Source organism: Diabrotica virgifera, chromosome 3 (genome assembly GCF_917563875.1).
Source record: "Diabrotica virgifera virgifera chromosome 3, PGI_DIABVI_V3a".
NCBI lineage: Eukaryota > Metazoa > Arthropoda > Insecta > Coleoptera > Chrysomelidae > Diabrotica > Diabrotica virgifera.
Window position 1 is genome coordinate 90,618,152 of NC_065445.1, and position 27,122 is coordinate 90,645,273.

A 27,122-nucleotide genomic window follows, 5' to 3' on the forward strand; every position below is an offset into this window, starting at 1 on the left:
TAAGTCATTAAAAGAATAATATTAGTGTTCTTAGTAAATGTATTATTTATTATAATTTTTGTGTCTTTGGATTTGTTTTCCTCGGGCGTAAGATAATAAAATATCTATTTTTATACTTCACTTTGATCTATTTGTCACCGTGATGTGTAATTGTATCCCACACGTCAATAGAACGGGGCTTGATAGCTCGGTTGGTATAGCATTGGACCAGAGATCGAGAGATCGCGGGTTCAAATCCCGGACGATTCATATTCATTTTTTTTTTAATTTTTAGTATTGTTAAGTTTTGGTTAATTTTTGGTAATTATTGTTAATTTTTGGTATTGTAACTGTTAGGTATATTTATTTCGTTGAAATTATACAATAGAAGAAGTATAACTTCTTACGTGCGTACAAAGTACACACACATTCTTTTTTTTTAATAAAATATTTTTACATATTAAAAAAAAACTAAAATTGAAGTACTTACAGACGATCTTTGTCCAACAGCATAGGTGATATATTATCAGCTATATAAGACCTAGAACCGTAATGGGTCAATGAATATCTCACTGGTACCTGAAGAAATGTCGAGCACATTATTAAAACATGTGCTATGTACCCCAGTGCTACGGATAAACCAGTGTCTGAACAATCTACAACAAAAAAGATTCGGTTGTTTATTCATCTGTGATTTGAAGTACAATGACTACTGAAAATAATTAAAAATTTTATATAATATTGTGCTTGAGAGAGTCTGCATCTTCTAGAGAGCTCACTCCTACGAGTCCGATAAGGCAAGCGCTCAAAAGTTTATTTCAAGTAAACTACTTACAAAATCTCATGAACTTGACTCGCTCATTTGGTGACGTCAATCTACGAACCAAACGATGGAGTCCGGCATTACTGAAAACATCAGGGTGTATGTAGATCGGATTTTGTCATGCTATTCAGTATGAAATTAAAATAGTCTAAAATAGTTTTAGGATTCATTTTTATTCGGTTATGCGTATTTTCAAGGTTCATGAGATTTTGCACCAACCCTAAACAAGTAAATTTGTGAGAAATAAAATACCACCATTTGGCCAACAGGCGTCGAAGATAAGACCCTATAGCTATAGAGGAAGCAAATCTAAGGGTAAGAACAGAACAAGTGGGTCGCGGTGGAGGTGGAGGTCAGGGTCGATGTCGATATCCATGTAAAACAAACACATTGTAGTGAATGGAAGAGAACAGAGCAGGTAAGTCGCGGTGGAGTTTTAGCGCGATGCCATCCAGGAGGTTTACATCGATGCTTTTGAAAATAAAATGAGTTTGTTTTACATGGATATCTACTACGCGGCCCACAAGGATGCTTCCCTGTGATTGGTCCGTTCGAAGTCAAGTTGTTGACATTTACCTGCGCTATCTGAGTTGATACTTTTTATATAATCCCTTTTTTGTATTCAGTTTATTTTTAAATTTCTAAAGTACTTAAATTCAGTAAATTTTTGAAATATGAAGGAGGATCTGATTATTTACAGCTGACATTTCATCACTATCATCACTTGACTGACACAACATCGCAAAAGCACAGTCTTTTTGTCATTCAAATTTCATTAAACTACTTCACTTGATAGTGGTTCTAGCTCGACTGACAGCGCAGGTGACCTCCTTGCTATGTGCTGTTGACATGGACCGCGACTTAACTAGTAGCATCTACCGCGACCTACACCTCCACCTCGACCCACTTGTTCTGTTCTTATCCTAAGAGAATTGTACTCTGAGAACAAACTCTGGCCGCCCAGAGAGGATTGGTGTATTATGCCAATTCCTCGATAATCAGAAAGCCAATGAATGTTAAAAAACCCAATCCGAAGCTTTGGAATAGATCGGATCAGCAATGCCGACAAAAGTTGCGAAAAATGAGTGCACGAATTTCTGAATATATGGAATGTACAAAGCCCGTATCAGAAAACAAATTAAGTCATATAGGAATTAAAAACAAGAAAATCGATTTATTGATAATTAGTGGGTGCGTTCAGCGAGTAGTGATCAATTTACGCTACTGATACATCGAACGAACTGCTCTTTATATTCCGCTACATTTGCTGCTCCAATATGTTTATTAAATATTTTATTTAGCTGTCAAGAACTTAACCAAACTTTATTTTGTAATTTTGTCCACTCTGAACTCTAAAGAAAAAAATTAATTATCAGATATCAGATCATCTAGCTACTGTTTTATTTTCTACCAGGTAACATTTATATACAATAGATACTTTATAAATCTGGTTCACACCTTCTATAATTCTGGTACAAAAGTACCTGTTTATTCCTTTTACGCATGCGTCATTTTATGCTACACTCAAAGTATTACACTCAAAATGTGCTCCAAAAGATGGCGACCGCTCCGCTACATTTTCGATGTAGCGCACAAAGCAAAAGTCGTTCAGTGTGAAGGAGCGACTTGTGATCCTACAGATCACTTTATGCTCATTCGCCGCTGAACGCCACCATTAAAACTTGAGGAAGATACATAATATCATGGAAATCAATAAGTGAGTTAAATATATAATTGAATATTTGCGCGTATGGACACAGAATAACAATTATAGAAGTATATGTATATATTTAATGAAGAACATAATTGAATATTTGCGCGTATGGACACAGAATAACAATTATAGAAGTATATGTATATATTTAATGAAGAACAACCTAATGACGAAATAAAAACGGTGCGAAACTCTATATACCCTATTGCACGAACTTACGCCTGTTTTGGATTAATTCGACAACGAATATTTTACTGTGCAAAATAAGAAGAACGAAAGTAAATTGCAAATTTCATTGTTGTTTATTGGAATAATTATTAGCGCCATTTACTTTCCCACTTCTTATGTTGCACAGTAAAATATTCGTTGTCGAAGTAATCCAAAACAGGCGTATGTTCGTGGAATGGCCCATAGAAATTATTTTAATGGGAGACGTGCGCAGTGGAAAACAAGAAAGAGAGGTAACAAAAAAGTAGTGGGAAAGTATGTGCAAGAGAAATCAACATAAGGGGTTTCTTACTAAAGATAAGTTAATAGGCCTGGATCCCGCGTACCAAAAAAAAAGTTGATTAATAGCAAGCTGAAAATTTGTTAATAGCTTAAAGGTGTCTAGTCGGACAAACTTTGATGTATGGGAACACTGAAACAGGGGAAGTTTTAATTGTGGAACATGATTTTAATTGTGGAACGTGTCATCCTGACAAGTTTATAATTGTAAAAACTAGCAGGTTGTTTTTAAGTTTATTCAATAGCAAACTTTATATAATATATGAAAAAATGTTTGTACGATTAATATGTTGGACATTCTAATAAGTCCGACAGCAATGACAGGAATTATGTTGGTGGTAAATAGCAGTCTGACTTTTGTATGAGAGTTTAATGAGAGGGTAACCAATCAATTGGAAGTTCTGCCCGACAAAATACATGGGACGTTTTCGTAGTCTGACGTTCAAAACCTATAACCTGTTCCACAATTAAAACTTCCCCTGTTCCAGTGTTCAACTGGAACTGTTCTTTGTGTTCAAAACAAAAGGAGCCAGTGCCAGTAGGTATATATTATTGGACGCTTGCACCAAGGTCGGAAAAACTGAAAATGAACCCACTTGAGAGATATCGTCAGGCTATTTGGCTTGGGCATTAGAAACAACAGAGGAGAACGTCTTTTCTGAAAACAATCTAGTGATAACAAATACACTTTATAAACAGCATCCAAAGAAGGTTTTCAACGTGGACTAGTTCAAATAAGGAAAACAAAATCAAATCAACTACTAAATCGTGCGGAAAATAGGGAAAATCTCAATCGTAAGATATAGATCCTCCATTTGTCACAATCCGGCGCTATTCTTATCATCTCGTACTAGCACGTTTCTTAATATCGTCACTCCATTTCATCGTACCACATTCCTATCTTATTTTTGAATACATATATAAAAGTTGAAGAATTGATAAAACGAAGCTTTACCATAAATTATGTTTAATAAATAAGTATAGATAAGTAAAAAATTTAAAAAAATTAATCTTTTTTACAAAATAATTATGTTTTTAACTATATTTTGTAAAATATTCCGACAGTTCAGAAATGCTTATTTATTCGGTTTACCTGCTAATACATCTGAATTTGGAAGGTGTATTCCTATAATTGTATATTTATCATCACAGATGTTTTCAATGGGAAAAATAAAAAGCAGTTCCTTTAACAGCTGTCTCCTCCTCTGCTGGAGCTGGGAATGGATATTGTAGTAAATTTCTTTGTGGTGTAGGATGTTCTTTTTATATTCTTTGAGTTTTTCAGAGCCTCTACTTAACTTATGGTAATTTTCCATCAAATCCGAATCTACAAAATAATTATATTATTTATTCATAGACACTGTATTCATAGTATATTCATGTATACATATTATATGTAAAACTCCGGAATAAAATTTCTTTTGAAATAAACTTCCCGATATACCATGGAAATCTCTACAGTAACAAATATTAATGCTACATATTGTATAGAAAAATATCATATCAATTATAAAATTCTACTTAAAACCAGTATTAACCTATGGAGCTGACAAGCACCTCTACAGGGTTCGAAACTTATTAGTCTCTCATCAGGAGGCTCATATGCTGCTTTCTCTGACCCAACCAGGACAAACCCCGGCGGCGCGCGTGCAGTTACGGATTGCAACGAACGAAATGGCAGGGATGGCCTAGCTGAAACTGCTAGCAAAAGACTAAGTTTTCAATCTAATAGCACATAAAATAACATTAAAAATATTACTCTACATCACACCAGATTGAAAACAATGGGAACCTTCTCTGGTTACACCTCCGATATGCAAGCCATAACGGATGCTGAGACGCTGAAGACCATGATGTTGGCAAGAAATTTAAGAGAAGACTACCACAATAGAACGGAGTGGCGATTAGGAATGGAAAAGCCTATAAAGCTGTAAAACCGGTTTAATATATTGTTATGCTCTGTATTTCTCTCTGTTATGAGATTGATCAGCAAATTCTTCTTTTGATTAATTACTTAATTACTTTAATTATTACTTATGTAAAACAAAACCAAAATTAAATTAAATTTTCTAACAAATTTTATTCTCAGGGCTATTTTAATTTTAATGTATTCCCTTAGGTTTGTTGCTTCTAGTATCTCTAGTTGCTTACTTCATCCAGGAACAAAACAGGGAAACAGGGTTGGGCTGTTTTAAAACAAGCTTTTTAAAACAACGTTTTAAAACATGTTTAAAAACACTGGAAAAAAACAGTTGTGTTTTAAAACATTGTTTTAAAACATAGTTTTTTTTCGTTATTGTTTATTTAAACAACATTGTTATAAGACATTTGTGTTTGTTAATTTGCAAAATTGCAAACATAGATTATAGAGTAAGTACATAGGTGCAATAACAATATTAATGCGAAGTAAAAAAGTAAAACTGAAAAAAAGTAACTGACTAAACTTTATTTATGTTCAGGTAGCAAGCATATTAGTACTGGTAGACAGTGCTGAGTGCTGTAGTAACATTAACTAAACCAATACTCCTAATAAAGTTGAAAGAAAAAGAAAATTAAGAAATTAAGTAAATAATTATTGAATTACAACAGCATTTATTACACAATCCTACTATTAGCTTCCTCTGGCTCCTCAAAATCAACATTCGTTAAAGTTAAAACACATTTTTCATGATGCTTTTTCATTCTTGCAACTAATTTGGACAATTGCTTCTTGCATTTTTTACACTCAGCTTTAGACACTGTCTTTTTACTTTCTCTCCCATCCTCAAAATTGATATTCACTTTAATCAAATTAAAATTTATCCAAATTGGATCTCTCCGCCCTCCGCCTTCCTTGACTTGACATATTTATAAACTTAATATAATTTACACTGTATACACTGCAACTATCCACTAGAAATTAAAATAGAACCGAAGATACCAATATGAAATTATATTATAATAAAGCAGAACTTAAAGCTTCCGATTATCCTGAAAGTCTGAAAAACTGAATAGCGAATGTGATTTACATAATATCACGCGGTATAAGGAAACGAAACAGTTAAACACTCGTTGCATGTGCGCGCAGGTCGCGTCTTCGCGGGAATCCCATAGGTGTGGCAGTTGAGGTTTATGGGAATCCCTGTTAGAAATCCAGTGAAGTATGTAATTATTTTAAAACGTTTTTTTTTTGTTTTAAAACAGTGTTTTTTTGTTTTAAAACAGTGGTTTTTTTAGATGAAAAAAAAACTGTTTTAAAACAAAAAAAATTGTTTTTAAACAAAAAAAAACATGTTTTTTGTTTTTTCTTTAAAAACCAATTTTTGTCCAACCCTGCAGGGAAATTAAACACATTCGATGTCATATAAATATTATAAATATTTTTTATTTATCCAATATACCATAAAAATAAGATTTAAAAATTATACTAAAATTCAATTCTGTTGCAACTCTTTCTCATCTAATAAATTAAGCTTTAATTCTGATATCTCCTTTGTTTTAACAAAAATTTTATTTAAATAATTCGTTAGACTATTCTCACAAAAATTACTAAAATTTACTTTTCTCCTTTTGAATTGATTACTTATTTCTTCTTTAAATTTTGGAATGACTAAATTATGCTATAGAACTGCTCAATACAAAAATAAACAAATATGGTGTGGATATAAAACAAACTCTCTCCGTTTCACAAAAATCTGACTAACCTTTTTGTTTCTTCTTTACTTCTTCTTCCTGGATTGCGTAGTCCTCGATTCTCCCACACGTGCTCCTAGGATGTAGTGAAAGGTCCTTCTCGTCCAAACTGCTTCACAAACAAACAACGGGACTCGCTCGAAATCTCTATTCAGTTGTCTCTCTGCTCGATATCTTGTGCAAATTGATACCCCGTCGGCTACTCGTTCTAGACAGAAAACAGGAATCTCCTCGGACACAAGGAAAATTAACTTCTCAACTAGGTCAACGATTTCGTTTCACTACGATTCTGCTCGCAAAGGCCAATTTTACCACTTTACACCGACTTCTCTCTCACTTTTTAAAAACTAGACTGTACTCTCCAGATATTCATTTCACAGTGCTCATTTTTTCTCTCCTCAAAATCAGACTCAACACTCTCATCCCCACTATCTATCTTTCTCCGCCAATCACAAACATCCTCCCTACCCAATACCTCCATATTTTCATTTCTTAAGAACCAACTTATATTATATACAACTTTTCCATTGTTAAATTCTAGGAGACACCCAATTACTTTCGTTGTTTCAAAATGCTAAACAAAAAGCCTTATATTCTAAACTCAATAAATTTGTTTACTGCCTATCCTTCTAAGAAACATTTATAAAACGTCATTGTTCATTCCAACGCGAAATAAATGTACTTTCTAAATTTACCGCATAATTGTATGTCTGTTCAGAGAACCATTAACAAATCACTTAACGATTTCACTTTCCGCGAAAACACTGTTTACTAACTAAATTATAATATTTACAATTTTTGGTCATATACAGGGCGATGAAAATCTATGATCTCGTGGTCTCTGATATAAATTTATTTTCTAAATTTTTCCCATAAAAATTATACAACAATATAAATACAAAATTATTTTCTAATGTATTCACCAAGGGTTTTTCTACTACTGAAACAGGGTTGGCAGGTTTAAACCAACATGCTTGAAATCTTGGTTTAAACCAACTGGTGTTTTAGGAAAAAATCTTTGGGTTAGTGCAGTCGAAACTTCGAAACAGGTTGGGTACTGCACAAGCCTCCAAACTGTTTTTTTTTGTTAATACATCTGCCACAAATGAAGATAAATAAATTCTATTTTTGTTTTTTCGAAATTAGTTATGTTGAATATTATTACCTTCGAAGATTTTTGAAGTGAAAACTTCTTTAGGCACGTTGTGCACTTTCTTTGGATAGGGGAAAAAGCATTGAATTCGCGACCGTCATCGCGACCCTCATCGCGACCATCATTGCGACCGTCATTGCGACCGTCATCGCTAATGCTATATATTATGTGTATGTATATATTATACATTGTGTAGACGTATTTAAATTTATAATAAATGTAAAACCTATTTTACGATGGGGAAAAAAGATTAATTTCGCGATCATCATAGCGACCGTCATCCCTTCGGCGAAATAAATTTTGTATATATATTAATTTATTATGTGTATGTATATATAAATTGTATAGAAGTATTAAATTTAAAATAAATATAAAACCTATTTTACGATGGGGAAAAAAGATTAATTTCGCGACCATCATAGCGACCGTCATCTCTTCGGCGAAATAAATTTTGTATATATATATATATATATATATATATATATATATATATATATATATATATATATATCAAATGAAATAGAGAATGTGGAGAAATCCCCTTACGAATAATTCACACATCCACCATTTTGGGTTGGGAAAATTTTTTGAATAGAATTAAAAATCCAAACACTAGTTCTTAGAAATGTGTTTCGCCCTCTTCAACCTCTCTGGGCTCATCGGTAAGGATGAGAGGTTGAATATCCTTAGACACATTCCACTCAAAAACAACATTCGAGACCAACATAGCAGAAGCGTAGATCTACGCCAAATCTGAAAATGACAGTCTCAAGTTTTAATTCCCTAATTACTTGAAGTAAAACATATGTTTAAAACAAAAGATGAGAAGTTATTGGTTTAACGACCACTCGTACGATATCAATCAAATGAAATAGAGAATGTGGAGAAATCCCCTTACGAATAATTCACACATCCACCATTTTGGGTTGGGAAAATTTTTTGAATAGAATTAAAAATCCAAACACTAGTACTTAGGATATTCAACCTCTCATCCTTACCGATGAGCCCAGAGAGGTTGAAGAGGGCGAAACACATTTCTAAGAACTAGTGTTTGGATTTTTAATTCTATTCAAAAAATTTTCCCAACCCAAAATGGTGGATGTGTGAATTATTCGTAAGGGGATTTCTCCACATTCTCTATTTCATTTGATTGATATCGTACGAGTGGTCGTTAAACCAATAACTTCTCATCTTTTGTTTTATATATATATATATATATATATATATATATATATATATATATATATATATATATATATATTATTAATTTGGTTTCTTGGGTTTAGGTTCATAACAGAAAAAAAGGTGACTATGATGTTGTCATATTTATTCGACGTTTCGGCTGGATATCCATGCCTTTTTCAAGAATTATGATTACATGACTAAAAAAAAACAATTCATCAACGATACAATACTAAAATTTAATAAAAGATTTTGACTTACCCTACATGCAAAGTTGGTAGTGAAACAGAAATACATAAATAGATAAATAGACGTCACGAAATAAAACAATGGTGAAACATAGGAATACACCCACTAGTCATTACGTTTAAAATATAATGTGTCAAAATTAGTGTGATGTTTTATCGATGTTTGAAACATCAATTAAATAATTAATTGATTTCGCATCATAGGCGTGCTGAGAATTTTCTTTGGTATAGTTCAAATTAAGTTAAAATAAATTTGGTTTAAATTTTGGACGTCCTTCTTGTCATTTATGGCATTGTTGTTCTTTTCTATTTCTATACACTCCAGGAGCTCCCTCTTTTTTTTGTTATGTTCGGTTTTTAAGATTTTGGTGTTGTCAAAATCAAATTTATGTTTCTTCTCGTTTTCGTGTTTTGTGAGGGCCGTTGAGTTATTTTTGTCGTATTTGTGCGAACGTATTCTTGAGTTGAGTAGCTGGCTGGTTTGTCCAATGTATACCCCATCGCAATCTCTGCAAGGAATTTCATATACCACGTGCGATTTTTTTAATTGAGGGGTTTTTGTTTTTAGTTGTGTGAAATTCCTTTTCAGTAGATTGTACCCTTTATGAGCAACTGTGATATTGTGTTTAGATAGGAGATTTGCAAGCTGTTCTGATAACCCCTTTATATAAGGAAGAGACGTGTAATTCTTCTTTACCTTGTTAGTTTTATTGTTATTCTGGTTATTGTAGAATGTATGTAGTCGCGACTTAAAAGTGTTTTCTATGAGTTGATGGGGATAAGAATTAAGTGTCAGTGCTGTTTTTGCCTTTTTTATGGCCTGATGTCTGTTGATAGGGTCGGACAATCTGATGGCTCTATCGGCGAGGCCGATAACTACTGATTTCTTTTGGGACAGGGGATGATGAGAGTTGAAATTCAAATATCTCGACGACCAGGTTTTTTTGGTGTACCATGAAGTGGATATGATGCTATTTTCTCTATGTAAAGTCAGGTCCAGAAAATTGATTTGACAATTTTTTTCCATTTCCAATGTAAACTTTAGTTTTGGGTGGAAGTTATTAAAATCGTTTAACAAAATATCCATTTTATCCTCTGGTGCTGCAGTCAAACAGTCATCTATATAACGGTAGAAAAAAGGTATATCGAAATCTATTTGATGTAGGACAATTTCTTCTAGGTGCTCTAAAACTAGTTGAGCGATAGCACTAGATATGCTAGCACCCATAGCACATCCATCTGTTTGTTGGAAGAATTTGTCTTTATATATAAAGTATGTTGAGTTTAATGTTGTCTCAACTGCTAAAAGAAATTCGTCTAGAGGAATGTCCGTAAACATTTTAATTTCATTCCATTTTTGTTTAATAATATCTTTCGCTAAAGCTATTGGAATGTTGGTGTATAAAGATACGACATCGAGCGAAACTAATTTATACCCTTGAGCTAAATGTATATTTTTAAGTTTTGATTTCAAGTCATCAGCGTCTTTTAAATAGTGTGGATTTTTATTAATTACATTAGAAATAACGTTCTTCAAATATTTTGAGAGGTTTTCAAAAGGAGACTGAATACATGAGACAATAGGGCGCAGAGGCATACCTTCTTTGTGTGTTTTGGGTAGACCGTATATTTTTGGAGCTACAGCATTATGTATTTTAAGTGAGTTAGCGGTATTTGGTGAGATCTAGCACTTTTTTTCCCATCTTTTGACTAATTCATTATTTCTTTTTTGAAATATGTTTGTGGGATCATTTTTCATTTCACGATATGTTGTTTTATCATTCAAAAGAGAATCCATTTTACTGTCATAGTCGTTGGACTCCATAATAACAGTCTTGTTTGTTTTGTCAGGTTTCAGAACAATTAAATTTGGGTACTCGTTTAAAAAAGCTTTTGTTTTTTTAATTTTCTTATGCAACGTTTTGTCTTCAAACTGGTATTTGTTTTTGTTTTTGAAATTTGTTAAAATGTTGCAACATTTGGTTCTAATATCATTCTGTATATTGGTACTTAAGTTAGAGATGGAACTCTCAATTGAACAGATAATTTCGGATGTTGGAATATCATTTTTATTACGGATGGGAACTGCAAAATTATCTCCTAAACTCAAAACGTCTTGTACGTCACTGGGAATTTCTACATTTGTTAAATTTTCTAACCAAGTATCCTTCAATGTATCATTGCGATTTTTATTATTTGATTTTAACAATAGCCTATTAAGTTTTTTGATATTTCTATCTCGAGTTTGACAAAAAATACGCTCATTATATTGTATGGATGTCTCTTTAAATGTATTTAAAATATCAACTGGTAATAAATCGATTAATTTTGCTTCCAGTTTTTCTAATTCCAAGTCTAAAGTTTTTAATGAAATAGTGGTGTCTGCTATGAGTAAATTCAAGGTTTGTTTCGTAAATAAATTAAAAGCTCTACCAAATTTACGTGCGAGGTTTACAGAGTTAAGATTAATATGTTCTATATTTAAATTTAAAAAGTTGGGTGTTAAATTCTCTGTTTTACATCTAAGAAGAAAAATTCTTCGATTCCTTTTATTTGCCTTTTTAGCCAATAATTTTTGATAGAATTTCATCTGTTGGACGGTTGTTCTTCCAAAATTGGTTTCAATATCACGATAGAAAGGCATATTTTCACCCATGCCTGCATATATTGTTTGAGTTAGATTCTTGAACCTTAATATATTTTATTAATTTGGTTTCTTGGGTTTAGGTTCATAACAGAAAAAAAGGTGACTATGATGTTGTCATATTTATTCGACGTTTCGGCTGGATATCCATGCCTTTTTCAAGAATTATGATTACATGACTAAAAAAAAACAATTCATCAACGATACAATACTAAAATTTAATAAAAGATTTTGACTTACCCTACATGCAAAGTTGGTAGTGAAACAGAAATACATAAATAGATAAATAGACGTCACGAAATAAAACAATGGTGAAACATAGGAATACACCCACTAGTCATTACGTTTAAAATATAATGTGTCAAAATTAGTGTGATGTTTTATCGATGTTTGAAACATCAATTAAATAATTAATTGATTTCGCATCATAGGCGTGCTGAATTTTCTTTGGTATAGTTCAAATTAAGTTAAAATAAATTTGGTTTAAATTTTGGACGTCCTTCTTGTCATTTATGGCATTGTTGTTCTTTTCTATTTCTATACACTCCAGGAGCTCCCTCTTTTTTTTGTTATGTTCGGTTTTTAAGATTTTGGTGTTGTCAAAATCAAATTTATGTTTCTTCTCGTTTTCGTGTTTTGTGAGGGCCGTTGAGTTATTTTTGTCGTATTTGTGCGAACGTATTCTTGAGTTGAGTAGCTGGCTGGTTTGTCCAATGTATGTATGTATATATATATATATATATATATATATATATATATATATATATATATATATATATATATATATATATATATATATATTTATATATATCGCACGCTTATTTCTATACTGTCACTAAACTAAAACGTGTATTTTACAGGAGAAGCAAAATAAGATTTAGGTTGTTATAGAAATGACAATATTTTGAAAAATAACGAAAGTATTCTTGTGGTTTTCACAGATATTAATAAATATAAGAAATATTGACTTTATGCTGTATACAAAAAAAATTTTAGGTGCATCCATATTATGTAATTTTTGGATTTAGTACTATAGTGTCGTTTTTCCTATTAAGTATTATAGAGATTTTTGTTTAACTCGTTATTTGTTAAAACAAGGGGTAGCAAACTTTTGTAGTAAAAACAGCTAAATTCTCCACACAAACTCAAAAAAATAAAATGTGGAACTATAAAAATGTAAATTTTTATTAAATTAAATTAACAAAAAATTTAAACTAAAAGTAAAATTACAAAATGGTATTATAAAATGAATCAGCGTAGTAGGGTGGAATTAGATAGGCATCAACGAGTGACTTCAAGTCTTTCTTCTTTCTTTCACTTAAATTTAGTTTGGAACTATAAAGCGGTTTTAGAACAAAGTTCTGTCGGTTGCTGTTAGTTTTTTGTGGCCTATTTCGTCTTGGTCTAGGCAAGGGACGATTAATATTAATCTCCATAAACTCCGTCTGTTGAAACGAGGTTTTGTATAATACCTGCAGCTGTCCATCTTTACCTTTTTCAAATCTTATTACTCTGATCTTGCTAATGTAGACTGTGTCGCCTGTCATATTTTGGTCAAATTGACTACCACACATATCCGCAAGATTTTTTAGGTCATAGAAATGTGGGTAACACATTCCCGTTACTTTATAAGGGTTTCCATTCTTCTTTGCATTTCTGATTAAAGTTATGTATTGTTCCGGTACATACATCGGCCCGGATCGTAAAAACTTTTTCACCTCTTTTTCGATTCGAGCATGAACTGAATCATTTTCATTTTGGGTGTGACCGACAACAAGAAACTTATGAGTTATGCTCTTAATTTTATAATTTGTAAGAGCATAGATACATGGAAAACATAAATTGGTTTTTCTGTTGTCCACAGCAGTTATCGGAATAAAATATCATTTCCAAGTTATCATCATCGACTGTCAAAGCTTTATCCTTTATATACGTCAACACACAAGAGCCAATTTCATTGGATCCACGTAATCCCTCAACTTCACTCCAAACAAAACATTCAGTAGTGTCTCTTCCTAGTTCAGTTATTGTCAGATTTATAACATTAATCTTCGATTTATAATAAAAGGTAGATATCTCGCCCTTAGGTAAGGGCAACGTAGCTTGCAAATCATAACAAGCTACTATAAAGGTATTGTTCACACGTTGTTTGTCACTTTCTTTTTCTTTTCTACTTAATTCTTTCTCCTTTAAATGTTGTTTGTATTTTTCTTCAATCTGCATTTTTGAAGTACCCTCGGCATTTTTGTACGATGTACACAGTTCGCACATGTCCTTTTTGGGAACAAAAAAACTTATGTTATATTCGTCATTAAAAATTTTTCTAAAGGAATGTACTTTTGCTGGTACAAGTCCTTTTTCTAAACAACTTTGTTCGTAGTCTCTGAATATATCCATTAAGTTCTTATTTCCTTCGATAAACTCACGAGTTGTCTGTTGTCGTAAGTAATGACTCTCAATTCTCGGAATGGAATCGATGTGTTCTTTAATACCAGCTACAGCCACGACATCCAGTTTTTTTTGTTGTCCATGTTTTCCTCTGTTCTCTGATTCAACAAACCCGCCGTCATTTTTTTTCTGTAACACAGTTCTTATTGGTCTGTCATTGAGTATTCTTAAAAAATGTTTTGCATACTCGAACCTTTTCGCCGGAAATTGTCAGATAAAAAGCATTTTTTAGCTCACGTGGATTGTGTAGTTGCTTATATTGATATTTAGGAGTAATGTTAATCATGCAGTTGGCAATATAGTCCCGTTGACGATTTATACCAATAATTTTAAACCAATAATTTTCGAAGATGTATTGCCTTTGGTCTAAAGTGAACTTGTCAGAACATTTTAATCGGCATTTTTCGCCACAATTTGGGCCCATTTGTCTTGCAGGTATTATCTTCTTTGTTTTGGCTACTGATGTATATTCTTTTCCGGTATTTCGAAACATTTTAGCTTGCATTTTTTTGGACACAGCTTGACCTTTACGACAGCGCTTTCTAACAGGAGGCTCTTCTGTTGCAATATTTACAGATTCCACATTAGTCCCAAGAATGTCATTATTTTCTTCGTCCATCACAAAATCAGGATCAGCCACATCATCGTCAGAAGAAAAATCGCTTGCAGTTGATGAAGCTGAAGAACAAGAAATTGGTAAACTCAACGAATTCGCATTTGATGAACTAGATACTGGATTCTGTAAAGCAACTGGATGGTTACTAACTTCATTGGTATTTTTTTCTGATAAATATAGGTTAGATGGCTCTCCTTGTTCTGCAACATTTACTGCATCTATAGAATATTGACACACAGCAGTATCCTCAATGTGATGACTTTCAGACACCACTAAATAATTATTTGGCACAGGTTGCCTTGGTAAGACTGGTTTTATGGCATCTTCTTGTTGTTGATTTTCCAGTAAAAGTCCTAGTATTTTACGGCTTCTCGACATATTCGATCTAAAATAAACCACATTCTATTAGTTGCATAATTAAGTTATCAAAGTATTTTTGGTGCTACTATAGAATGCGGTCTACCTCGAGAGTGTGATTTACCTGAAAGATTTCGCATACCCTGGGAAATTATTACGGTGTTATTTGAATAATAGTAGAGAAACTAAATTTATTGGTACCTACCAATAAGCAGTATTTTTCCTACAAAAGTGTACATTATTGTATTCAAACCCTTCTGAGAAAATATCATGATAATAAACCGACGCCGACGCGACGTGCCGATAGAATACAGCGACAAAAATAATCTTTACAAAGAGAATTAAATGCATAAGTATTAGTATCGTTCGCGGTACCTGTTCCGTACTTGTCCAGGATTACTTCGCATGCGCACTTTAAAAATCGCATGCGCACTTTAATAAAAAGAACGCTCTTTTTTAAAGTGCGCATGCGAAGTAATCCTGGACAAGTACGGAACAGGTACCGCGAACGATACTATTATTAAGAAGAATTTTACAAGTTAATACCTTGCCATAATATCAATTTAGTATTTTAGTTGAAAATACGCCACAAAATTATTGTCTTATTCTGAACCTAAAATAGCAAATTACTTCGAAATATTAAATTACTATTATTATAAGTAGCTACCTATTAGTTTCTTGAAAGGCATTAAATAAACAAACAGATTATTATGATCTTTTGTCTTTTTAATCTCTACCTGTTATTTAAAACTCAGTCATTAATTAGAATAGTAGAAAGTCTCTTTTATCTATGTAGTATTTTTAAGGATTAGGAATTAACTGTAATAATAATTAGTCATCCATTTAATTAATTATTGCATGTTCAGTATTGTTTGTGTCAATAGTCATTGCAGCTGAGACACATTTTAAATAAATAAAAAAAGTGCCTATTAGTTCGTAAAATTAAAATAATTATCTTATAATTTACGCGTTTTATTCACTTTGTAAAGCCTCTTTTGTCGGCATTGTAATATATTACAGCTTACTTGTATACACCGCTTCTACTAGGTAGACCGCAAGCTATAGTAAACACGCGACGGTAAACCGCATACTACAGTAGCACAATCTTTTTTTAATTCAAAAACTTTAGTTGGAAAAATTTATTAGTACAACGACTTTATACCGAAAATACCTTGTCTTATTAAGATTTTTATTAATTTTCAATATAATAACAATGGAAAAGTGACATTAAACGAAAAAGATCGGTCTGTATCAAGTTAATTAAACATTTGTATGTAATTATTTTAGGCTATAATGACCTTAAACAAAAGAGTGTATGGAAAACTGACATTAAATCTAAAGTGTCGTTATTGTATTCAATTATTCACTACTAACTTACCTGCACTTTTAACGGAAAACTGCACTTAAACAAATGGTGACGTTGTTCCACTTAACGTTCGAACTGTTATCCACAGCTAAAGTGTACCTATCGTTTTAAAGACAGTTTAGTACTGACGCCTCTTGCAACTTGCTATAAAGGTCATAACGACATTGATGCCATCTCTCGAGTCACGTTAGTAAATTACTTTACCGAATTTTATTAGACAATAGAGCGCGCAATTTGCTACTAAATGGCGGTAAAATCCAAAATTCGAAAATTTTGTTTAGTGACAGTATTGGAATAAGCGTGCGAATATATATATATATATATTAATTTATTATGTGTATGTAAAAATAAATTGTATAGAAATATTAAATTTAAAATAAATATAAAACCTATTTTACGATGGGGAAAAAAGATTAATTATTATGTGTATGTAAAAATAAATTGTATAGAAATATTAAATTTAAAATAAATATAAAACCTATTTTACGATGGGGAAAAAAGATTAATTTCGCAACCATCATAGCGACCGTCATCTCTCCGGCGAAATAAATTTTGTAGGTACATATATATATTTTATGTGTATGTATATATAAATTGTGTAGAAGTATTAAAATTTAAAATAAATGTGAAACCTATTTTCGGATGGTGAAAAAGGATTTATTTCGCGACCGTCATAGCGACCGTCATCTCTTCGACGAAATAAATTTTGTACTTTTCTATATTATGTGTATCTATAGTATTTTTACTACAAAAGCGATATTACGTAGGTCAAAATTTTTGACGTAAGAGAACTGTCAAAACATTAGAATGTGACTTTTCATTATTGCCATGTTTATTATAAACATGGCAATAATGAAAAGTCACAATCTAATGTTTTGACAGTTCTCTTACGTCAAAAATTTTGACCTACGTAATATCGCTTTTGTAGTAAAAATACTATATACATAAATTGTATAGAAGTATTTAAATTTAAAATAAATATAAAACCTATTTTACGATGGGGGAAAAAGATTAATTTCGCGACCATCATAGCGACCGTCATCTCTTCGGCGAAATAAATTTTGTATATATATATATATATATATATATATATATATATATATATATATATATATATATATATATATATTGATTTATTATGTGTATGTAAAAATAAATTGTATAGAAATATTAAATTTAAAATAAATATAAAACCTATTTTACGATGGGGGAAAAAGATTAATTTCGCAACCATCATAGCGACCGTCATCTCTCCGGCGAAATAAATTTTGTAGGTACATATATATATTTTATGTGTATGTATATATAAATTGTGTAGAAGTATTAAAATTTAAAATAAATGTGAAACCTATTTTCGGATGGTGAAAAAGGATTTATTTCGCGACCGTCATAGCGACCGTCATCTCTTCGACGAAATAAATTTTGTACTTTTCTATATTATGTGTATCTATAGTATTTTTATTACAAAAGCGATATTACGTAGGTCAAAATTTTTGACGTAAGAGAACTGTCAAAACATTAGAATGTGACTTTTCATTATTGCCATGTTTATTATAAACATGGCAATAATGAAAAGTCACAATCTAATGTTTTGACAGTTCTCTTACGTCAAAAATTTTGACCTACGTAATATCGCTTTTGTAGTAAAAATACTATATACATAAATTGTATAGAAGTATTTAAATTTAAAATAAATGTAAAACCTATTTTTCGATAGAAAAAAGGATTTATTTCGCGACCGTCATCGCGACCGTCATCTCTTCGGCGAAATAAATATTTTGTACGTATATGTATTGAAGTTAAAACTTCTTTAGGGACGTTGTGCACTTTTTGGATTGAAAAAAGTATTAAATTGGCGACCGCCGCCGCCGTTGCGACCGTCATCGCCTCGAAGAAATAAATTTTTGAAGTGAAAACTTCTTAAGGGTCGTTGTGCACGTTTTGGATGGGGAAAAAGTATTAAATTAGCGACCGTCATTGTTTCGACGAAATAATTTTTTGAAGTGAAAATTTCTTTAGGGACGTTGTGCACTTTTTAGATAGGGAAAAAGTATTGAATTAGCGAACGTCATCGCGACCGTCATCGCTTCGGCAAAATAAATTTTTAAAGTAAAAACTTCTTTTGGGGACGTTGTGCACTTTTTAGATGGGGAAGAAGTATTGAATTAGCGACCGTCATTGCTTCGGCGAAATAAATTTTTCAAGTGAAAACTTCTTTAGGGACGTTGTGCACTTTTTGGATGGGGAAATATTATTAAATTTGAATGGGGAGAAAGTAATAAATAATAATAAAAATAAAAAAGACCGTCATCGCTTCGACGAAATAAACATTTGAAGTGAAAACTTCTTTAGAGACGTTGTGCTCTTTTTGGATGGAAAAAAGTATTCAATTATCGACCGTCATCACGACCGTCATCGCTTCGATGAAATAAATTTGTAAAGTGAAAACTTCTTGAGGGACGTTGTGCACTTTTTGGATGGGGGAAAAGTATTGAATTATAGAGACCGTCATCGCTTCGACGAAATAAATATTTGAAGTGAAACTTCTTTAGGGACGTTGTGCACTTTTTCGATGGAAAAAAGTATTAAATTAGCGATCGTTGTCGTTTCGATGAAATCAATTTTTGAAGTGGAAACTTCTTGAGGGACGTTGTGCACTTTTTGGGTGGGGAAAAATATTAAATTAGCGACCTTTATCGTTTCGACAAAATAAATGTTTGAAGTCAAAAATTTCTTTAGGGACGTTGTGCACTTTTTGGATGGGGATAAATTACTAAATTAGGGACCGTCATCGCTTCGACGAAATAAATATTTGAAGTGAAACTTCTTTAGGGACGTTGTGCACATTTTGGATGGGCGAAAAGTATTGAATTAGGGACTGTCATCCATCGCTTCGACGAAATAAATATTTGAAGTGAAACTTTTTTAGGGACGTTGTGCACTTTTTCGATGGAAAAAGTATTCAATTAGCGACCGTCATCGCTTCGATGAAATCAATTTTAGAAATGGAAAGTTCTTGAGGGACGTTGTGCACTTTTTGGATGGGGAAAATATTATATTAGCGAACCTTCATCGCTTCGACGAAATAAATTTTTGAAATAAAAACTTCTTGAGGGACGTTGTGCACTTTTTGGATAAGGAAAAATTATTAAATTAGCGACCGTCATCGCTTCGACGAAATAAATTTTTTAAGGAAAAACTTTTTTAGGGACGTTGTGCACTTTTTGTATGGAGGAAAAGTATAGAATTAGGGCCGTAATCGCTTCGACGAAATAAATATTTAAAGTAAAACTTATTTAGGGACGTTGTGCACTATTTCGATGTAAAAAAGTAATAAATTAGCAACTATCATCGCTTCGACGAAATAAATATTTGAAGTGAAAACTTCTTGAGGGACGTTGTGCACTTTTTGGATGGGGAAAATTATTAAATTAGCGACCGTTATCGCTTCGACGAAATAAATTTTTGAATTGAAAATTTCTTTATGGTCATCATTTCGCTGAAATCAATTTTGTACATATATAAATTATGTGTATGTATACATAAATAGCATAGGGCATACGCATCGCGCATATCGTATATGATATAGGTACAGCACTTCTTTTAGGATGGGGTAGAAGCATTGAGCTCGTAATGTATATACTATAAGAAGTTTTCACTTCTGTCGGCACTCCCACGAGTGCCTTCAATTTTTTTTTATTATATTAATTTTTTGTGTGTGTAAATAAAAATAAAAGTTGACTTACTCATTTTTTTCATTGTTTATTACTATTATTTTATAAAATAATTTATTCATTTTTAAATATTTAGACTTATAATATTTTTATCAAATAAACCTGGTTTTTTCGAAAAACCTTGGTTTTTGCCAACCTTGCACTGAAATATTTATTTGTCAACTATCTTTCTGAAATAATTTTTTGGTTGAATATATTTCTTCTGAAGATTCATAGTTTCGTCTTTAATGATGTGATAATTTAATAGTGGCATACAGGAATTCGACAGAAGATAAAAGACAATATAAACTCTTCTTTTCCTTTTACACCTATCATGCAGAACCATACGTACTTCTATTTGAGAAAACAATTTAATTTGTTTCTCACATTAAAAATTTAGCATGACTGTTTTTTGCAGAAACCACATTATGTTAAATATATTAAATTTAGTCTTGCTATATGAATGTTAAATAGATACTTACTTCTCTCTTCATTTTTTTCTAGAATAGCTGCATAATTTTGTTTTAGGGTCCTAATTATCACAGTTTTTTTGGCCTTCTCTTGGGAAAGCAATTTAGTCTTAAATTTAATTTTTTCTATTTCTTTAGTATTTTTGGCCATTTCTTGTTTCTGAACATATGTTGGTTTCTCCTAAAAGATATATAGAAAAATACATTCAGTGATTGTAAATTTTTGTGCACAAATAAAACTTTTTACAAAATACAGGGTGTTTGGCAAAGAATGGGCCATAGCTTAACCTTAGATTCCTGAGCTTAAAATAGGTCGATTTAAGCTAACTTACCTTAGTACAAAAGTTGATAATAACCTAAATACAGGGTGTCAAAATTAAACTTTTATTTTATTGATTTTTTAAATATTTCCTGACAGGTATGGGACAACAACAAGAAATTTGGCAAGTGGTGCTGGTATTCTATATATATAATGTTCTTGAACTCCTAAGTGGAGCAAAGAGCTTCACTGAAAACGCGCCATCGGGTTCTATTTTGCGCTAGGGCCTTCACCTCATTCCAAGACTTTCATTGACTTCTTATCTCGTCCATGATGGATCTTCTCCAAGTTTGTGCTGGGCGACCTCTTTTTCTTTTTCCTTGGGGATTCCACTCTAGGGCAGTTTTTGCAATACTGGAACTATCTTTTCGGAGTGTGTGACCTATCCACCCCCACTTTCTGGATTTTATTTCATTTTCTACCCTCTTTTGTTGGGTCAGGTGTAGCAATCTTCGTTTCTGATGGTGTTTGGCCAGAAAATACGGACAATTCTTCGTAGACATTTGTTAACAAAGACCTGCAATTTGTCTGTAAGGGATTTTGTCACTTTCCAGGTTTCACATCCATAGAGTAGAACAGATATAACATTTGACTGGAATATTCGGATCTTTGTCCTTGTAGTATATTCCCCAGACCTCCAAACAGGGTTAAGCATGCTGAATGCTTGTTGAGCTTTTCGTATCCTCATACGAATATCGTTTTCTGTACCTCCGCTTTCTGTTATGACACTTCCAAGGTACGTGAAGTTTTCCACATTTTCAATCTGCATGTTGTCAATATTAAATAGCGTGTTGTTCCTTGCGTTTATTCTCATGGATTTGGTTTTACTAATATTGATTTTTAAACCTATTTTTTTGGCCTCAGTGGATAGTGTTTCCAATTGGTCGGCCACATCCTGGAACCTTTGTCCTAACAGGCAGATATCGTCGGCGTATTCCAGATCACTTAGGCGTGTGGTTAACGTCCATTGTATCCCTTTTGTGTTGAAGTCTAGTTTGGAGAGAACATAGTCTAGAGCTATGTTAAACAGAAACGGAGAAAGCACACATCCCCGTCTGAGTCCAGTAAGTACGTCAAATTCGTCACTGTTGATCCCATTGTGTGTCACGCTGCACGTCGCCTCAGTGTACAGTGACTTTATAATCGAAATTATTTTATGTGGAATGTTTCTTAGCTCTAAAATTTTCCATATAGCAGCATGAGATAGGCTGTCAAAGGCACGTTCGAAATCAACAAAAACCATGTATAGAGGTGTGTTCCATTCAACCGATTGTTCCATTATTACCATCACAGTATTAATGTGATCTATGCAGGAAGATTCTGGTCTAAAACCTGCTTGATTTGCTCGAAATTCAACCTTGTTTGTTGCTGGTATTGTACAATCTACTAAATTATGTTAAACAAACGTTTATGGCTACTACCAGAGGCGTATGACGGGGGAACATGAATGGTTGACCCTTCCCAAATTCTACGCCATTGGCGGAATTGCTATTTTAGTGCAATGTTTTGATTCTCCAATACTTTCTATGTAAAAAACATACTCGTCATTCGTAACGATAAAGCCATTAGTTTTCGAGATATTTGAAGCTAAAAACGAAGGAGCATAATACATTAATCGAAATAAGTGTGCATTTTCATTTTTAACTTCAAATATCTCGAAAACTAATGACTTTATCGTTACGAATGAAGAGTATATTATTTGCATAGAAAGTATTTGGGAATCTAAAAAGTATGCTAAAATAGCAGTTTCCTCAGTCGCGTACAATTTGGGAAGGGTCAACCATTCACTTTCCCCTGTCGTACGCCTCTGGTATTAACCAGAAACGATTATTTAACATAATTTAGTAGGGTGTACAGTACCTACGCTTTCTGCCAAGTATCATAACGATATGTCAAATAGTTTTATAGTACCGGGCACACATAGTTCTTAAAGTTTTAAATAAAGAATAAATTATTAAAAAAAAAGAATACTTTAAAATAATTTGACATATCCGTGTCATACTTAGCAGAGAGTGTAGGCACTGTACACCCTACTAAATTATGTTAAATAATTGTTTCTGGCTACTACCAGAGGCGTACGACAGGGGAAGTGAATGGTTGACCCTTCTCAAATTCTACTCCACTGATGAAACTGATATTTTAGCATAATTTTTAGGTTCTCCAATACTTTCTATGCAAATAATATACTCTTCATTCGTAAAGATAAAGTCATTAAAATAAAAATGTATACCATTTTTATTCAGTTGCAATGCGAAGGCAAAACAATCCTACTTTTCAATTAGAATATGGAGTGCAGTCCAGTCCCTTGAACCGCGATTTTCGGCTCTTATTGGAGCCTTCATCTCCATGGAGAACAGTACCTACGTTCCTTCCGATGCCTGTCAGAAAATATTCAAAAATAAATAAAATAAAACTTTAACTTTGACACCCTGTATTTCGGTTATTATCAACTTTTGTACTAAGGTAAGTTAGCTTAAATCGACCTATTTTAACCTCAGGAATCTAAGGTTAAGCTATGGCCCATTTTTTACCAAACACCCTGTATAATGTAAAGATAAACTTTCATTACTGTAGACATGTCTCTTTAAAAATTCACATTTCATAATAAGCTGTTGTTTGCATACATCATAGCACAAACCTTCTTCTTGAAGTACCATACTCAAATTTTAAGCGTGGATAGCTTCCATGACAATTTGCCGTTATCGTTTTCGATCTTGCACGGCATGTAATAATTCATCTGCTGATAAACCAGCAGAGGAATTGACGAAGGTTTGACGAAGGTTTCGGAGCCATGAATATTTCTTCCTACCAATTCCTCTTTTTCCGTCGATCTTTCCATTAAGTATCTAAGAAAGATAGCACGAACCAGTGACTCCCAAAGTGTGTGTCACGTTCCCAGGGGTTCCGCAACAATTCAGCAATTTTTGTGTTGAGAAATTACAATGCTCGAATTATTACCACAACAAACCTGTTTGTCTTATTAATGTGCCTATTTGTGACGAATGTTGGCGATCATCATAGCAATCTTATCTTATCTGCAGCAGTGAGGAAAAGCTACACATGTTTTGTTGAACCAGGTTCTGAGGTTCTTTAACCAGGATATTCTTCTTGTTCCTGGACCTCGCTTTCCAAATATTTTTCCTTGCAGAATGGCTTGTATGAGTTCATATCTGGATTCATTTCACATAATGTGTCCGAAGCATTGTAATTGTAACTTTTGAGAGTTGATGGTGGTCAGTACATCCTGGTTCTTTTTCATTGTTCTGAAAACCTCTTCATTTGTTATCTGGTCAGTCCATGAGATTTTAAGTATTCTTTGATACAGCCACATCTCAAATGCTTCCAATTTTCCAGAGAAGATGTAGCATGGCAGCATTCTTACTTTTATGCCAAGAGATAAAGAGAGATGCTGGCAAAATTCCAAGAATTTTATTATTTTCTTTCTAATCCGCATCTTACGCAGCAGCTATTGTGCAAGGATAACTTAAGTCACTAAAGTTTGGGTTGGAAACTAGCTGCTAAAGAGCCTAGCGAACTAGCAACTAGCAAGCTGGATTTCAGTTCATTCGGTGGCACCATCTCAGTGTTCTTATAATATTTTGTTTATTGTCCTATATATCTATTAATGTTTACTTTATGTAAAAGAGGAAATCAATACATATCTAGTAAATTCCGACAATCACTAGTATAATACAAGAAGTACTAAATCTTTACAAGTTTCTAAACACAAAACATCAAAATTTCAAAATTGTTTTAGGTATATGGGACTGACCTTATACAATCATTTGCCAAAAACTGTAAAAGAAATACCACTTTCCACGAAATTAAAAAAATGTTAAATATTTACTCTTAAAGAAATCCTATTATTCTATAAGTGAATATCTTGAGGACAAACTGCAATAGCCTCATATTTCACTTGTAAGAAATGTTATTTTTAATTATTATATTTTATGTTTTGTGAGTTTTGTTACATTGTGAATATTGTACTATACACTATACTATCCATTTTGAGGATATAGAGAGTACTACTAACTATAGAGAGTAACACATCAAGTGCTCCTGAAAGAAAGTCAAATTAGTGGTGAAATAGTGGGTTTTCTAAATTGAAAGTGGTATCAAATTATTTCTTGAAGGGTAGTACACAATTTTCCAATAAAAGAAAGTGAAAATATTGACGATTTAACCTAATTATATACGTTTTTCATCAAATTACAGCAAATTTAATTTGTTGAAGGCATTAAAATCCCATTAGCCAGTGCTATTCTTATCTGGGACCCATATTTCAAATTGCTTTATCAGCTTTTTATTAACTTTTTTTCTATCAGATACAAAAAAGTTGAAGGAAGTTATTAAATCAGCTGTTGTTAAAAGTGTTCCTTAGAATCCAGTGGTGTACAGTTTTGTTTTTGAATAGGGGGTCGCTGTTGCAAAAATGCCAAGCAAAGGAAAATGTGCAACATGTGATGTTGCTTTCAGCGAAAAGGAAAAATTAGTTGTCTGTGATAGCTGTTTTGAATCTGTTCATTCTACAGAAACCTGTACTAAATTGGCGGCTTCTGAATATCGTGCAGTCATTATTCAAAACAGATCCCTGGCCTATTACTGTATGGAGTGTCGAGAGGCGATTAAAAGGGTTCCTAAACTTTTGATAGAAATGAGTAAGTTGAAGCAAGATCTTGAAAAGCTTACTAATGATATGAAAAATTTGTCGTCTGAAGTTGAGTTAGTAAAACAGGAAAATGTTGAATTAAAAAAGGAAATTCAATCGTTTAAATCAATCCAAACAAACTTAGTAAATCCAGAAAAAGAAGAGGATGTTATTTATGAAGTGATGGATCGACAAAATAGGACATCTAATATTATTGTCTTTAACATAAATGAATCGAATAAACCGACTCAAGCAGATCGTACTAAAGAAGACAGTGAAACAATAACAAACATTTTGAAGGACTTCCCAGTGGACTCAAATAATTTAAAATTGTTTAGGTTGGGTAAGTTTGATAACAAAAAAACTCGTCCCATCAAAGTTATCCTCCAATCAAGTGAAGATGCCCTAAAGGTCCTAAAAAATAAAGCATCAATAAACATTCCTGGAATCAAGATTTTTGCTGATCAAACCAAAAGACAAAGAGATTATTATTTTACTGTAAAGAATCAACTTGATGAATTGATTAGAGCAGGTGACTTAACAAAAACTATTAAATATATTAACAATAGGCCTACCATTGTCCCTAAATTTATAAATAATAAACCAAATACTGTTAGCAATTCAACTTCAATTGATGAAAAAAACTAGATGCAGACCCTAATTTACTTTTTAATACCGATATTATATATTTAAATGCACAAAGCGTTTTAAAAAATATTGATCAAATAAGAACAAGCATTGCAAACTATAACCCAAAATTAATTTTGTTAAGTGAAGCAAGAACCACGCAAGATATATATGATAAAGAGATCATGATAGAAAATTATAAATGTATTAGATGTGATTCAAATAGTAGGTACACTGGTGGTGTATTGTTATATATTCAGAATAATTATGAATTTTCTTATGTTAAGTCATTTGTCTTACATGGTAATTACTGGTGTAGATTTATAAGGATAAATTTAATTTCTACCACTTGGATTGTTGGATGTCTTTACCACTCGCCGTCAAGTTCAGATGCGAAATTTTTGGAAGATTTTGAAGAAATATGCGATAGTGTATTGTCTAGGAATAATAAGTGTGTATTAGTAGGTGATTTTAATCTTGATTTTCTTAGTGATAGTTTTTATACTATAAAGTTTAAAAATCTAGTTTCAATATATGGCTTAAATCAGCTTGTAACAAAACCAACTCGCATTACCGAAACCAGTAAAACATTAGTCGACTTTGTTTTAACAAACCAAAATAATATTTCAGTAAATG

General features: G+C 32.4%; 1 protein-coding gene across 2 annotated transcripts in view; it reads right to left on the reverse strand.

Moving 5' to 3' along the window:
- LOC126881910 (UV radiation resistance-associated gene protein) overlaps positions 1-27,122 on the reverse strand; it is a 97,383-nt gene that overhangs the window by 61,608 nt on the left and 8,653 nt on the right. For both annotated transcript variants that reach the window (XM_050646637.1, XM_050646638.1), the window contains exons 4-6: positions 20,905-21,073; positions 4,117-4,350; positions 470-635 (exon numbers count right to left, since the gene is read on the reverse strand). In XM_050646637.1, coding sequence (XP_050502594.1) covers positions 470-635; positions 4,117-4,350; positions 20,905-21,073 — 569 coding nt within the window. The remainder of the gene's footprint in view (positions 1-469; positions 636-4,116; positions 4,351-20,904; positions 21,074-27,122) is intronic.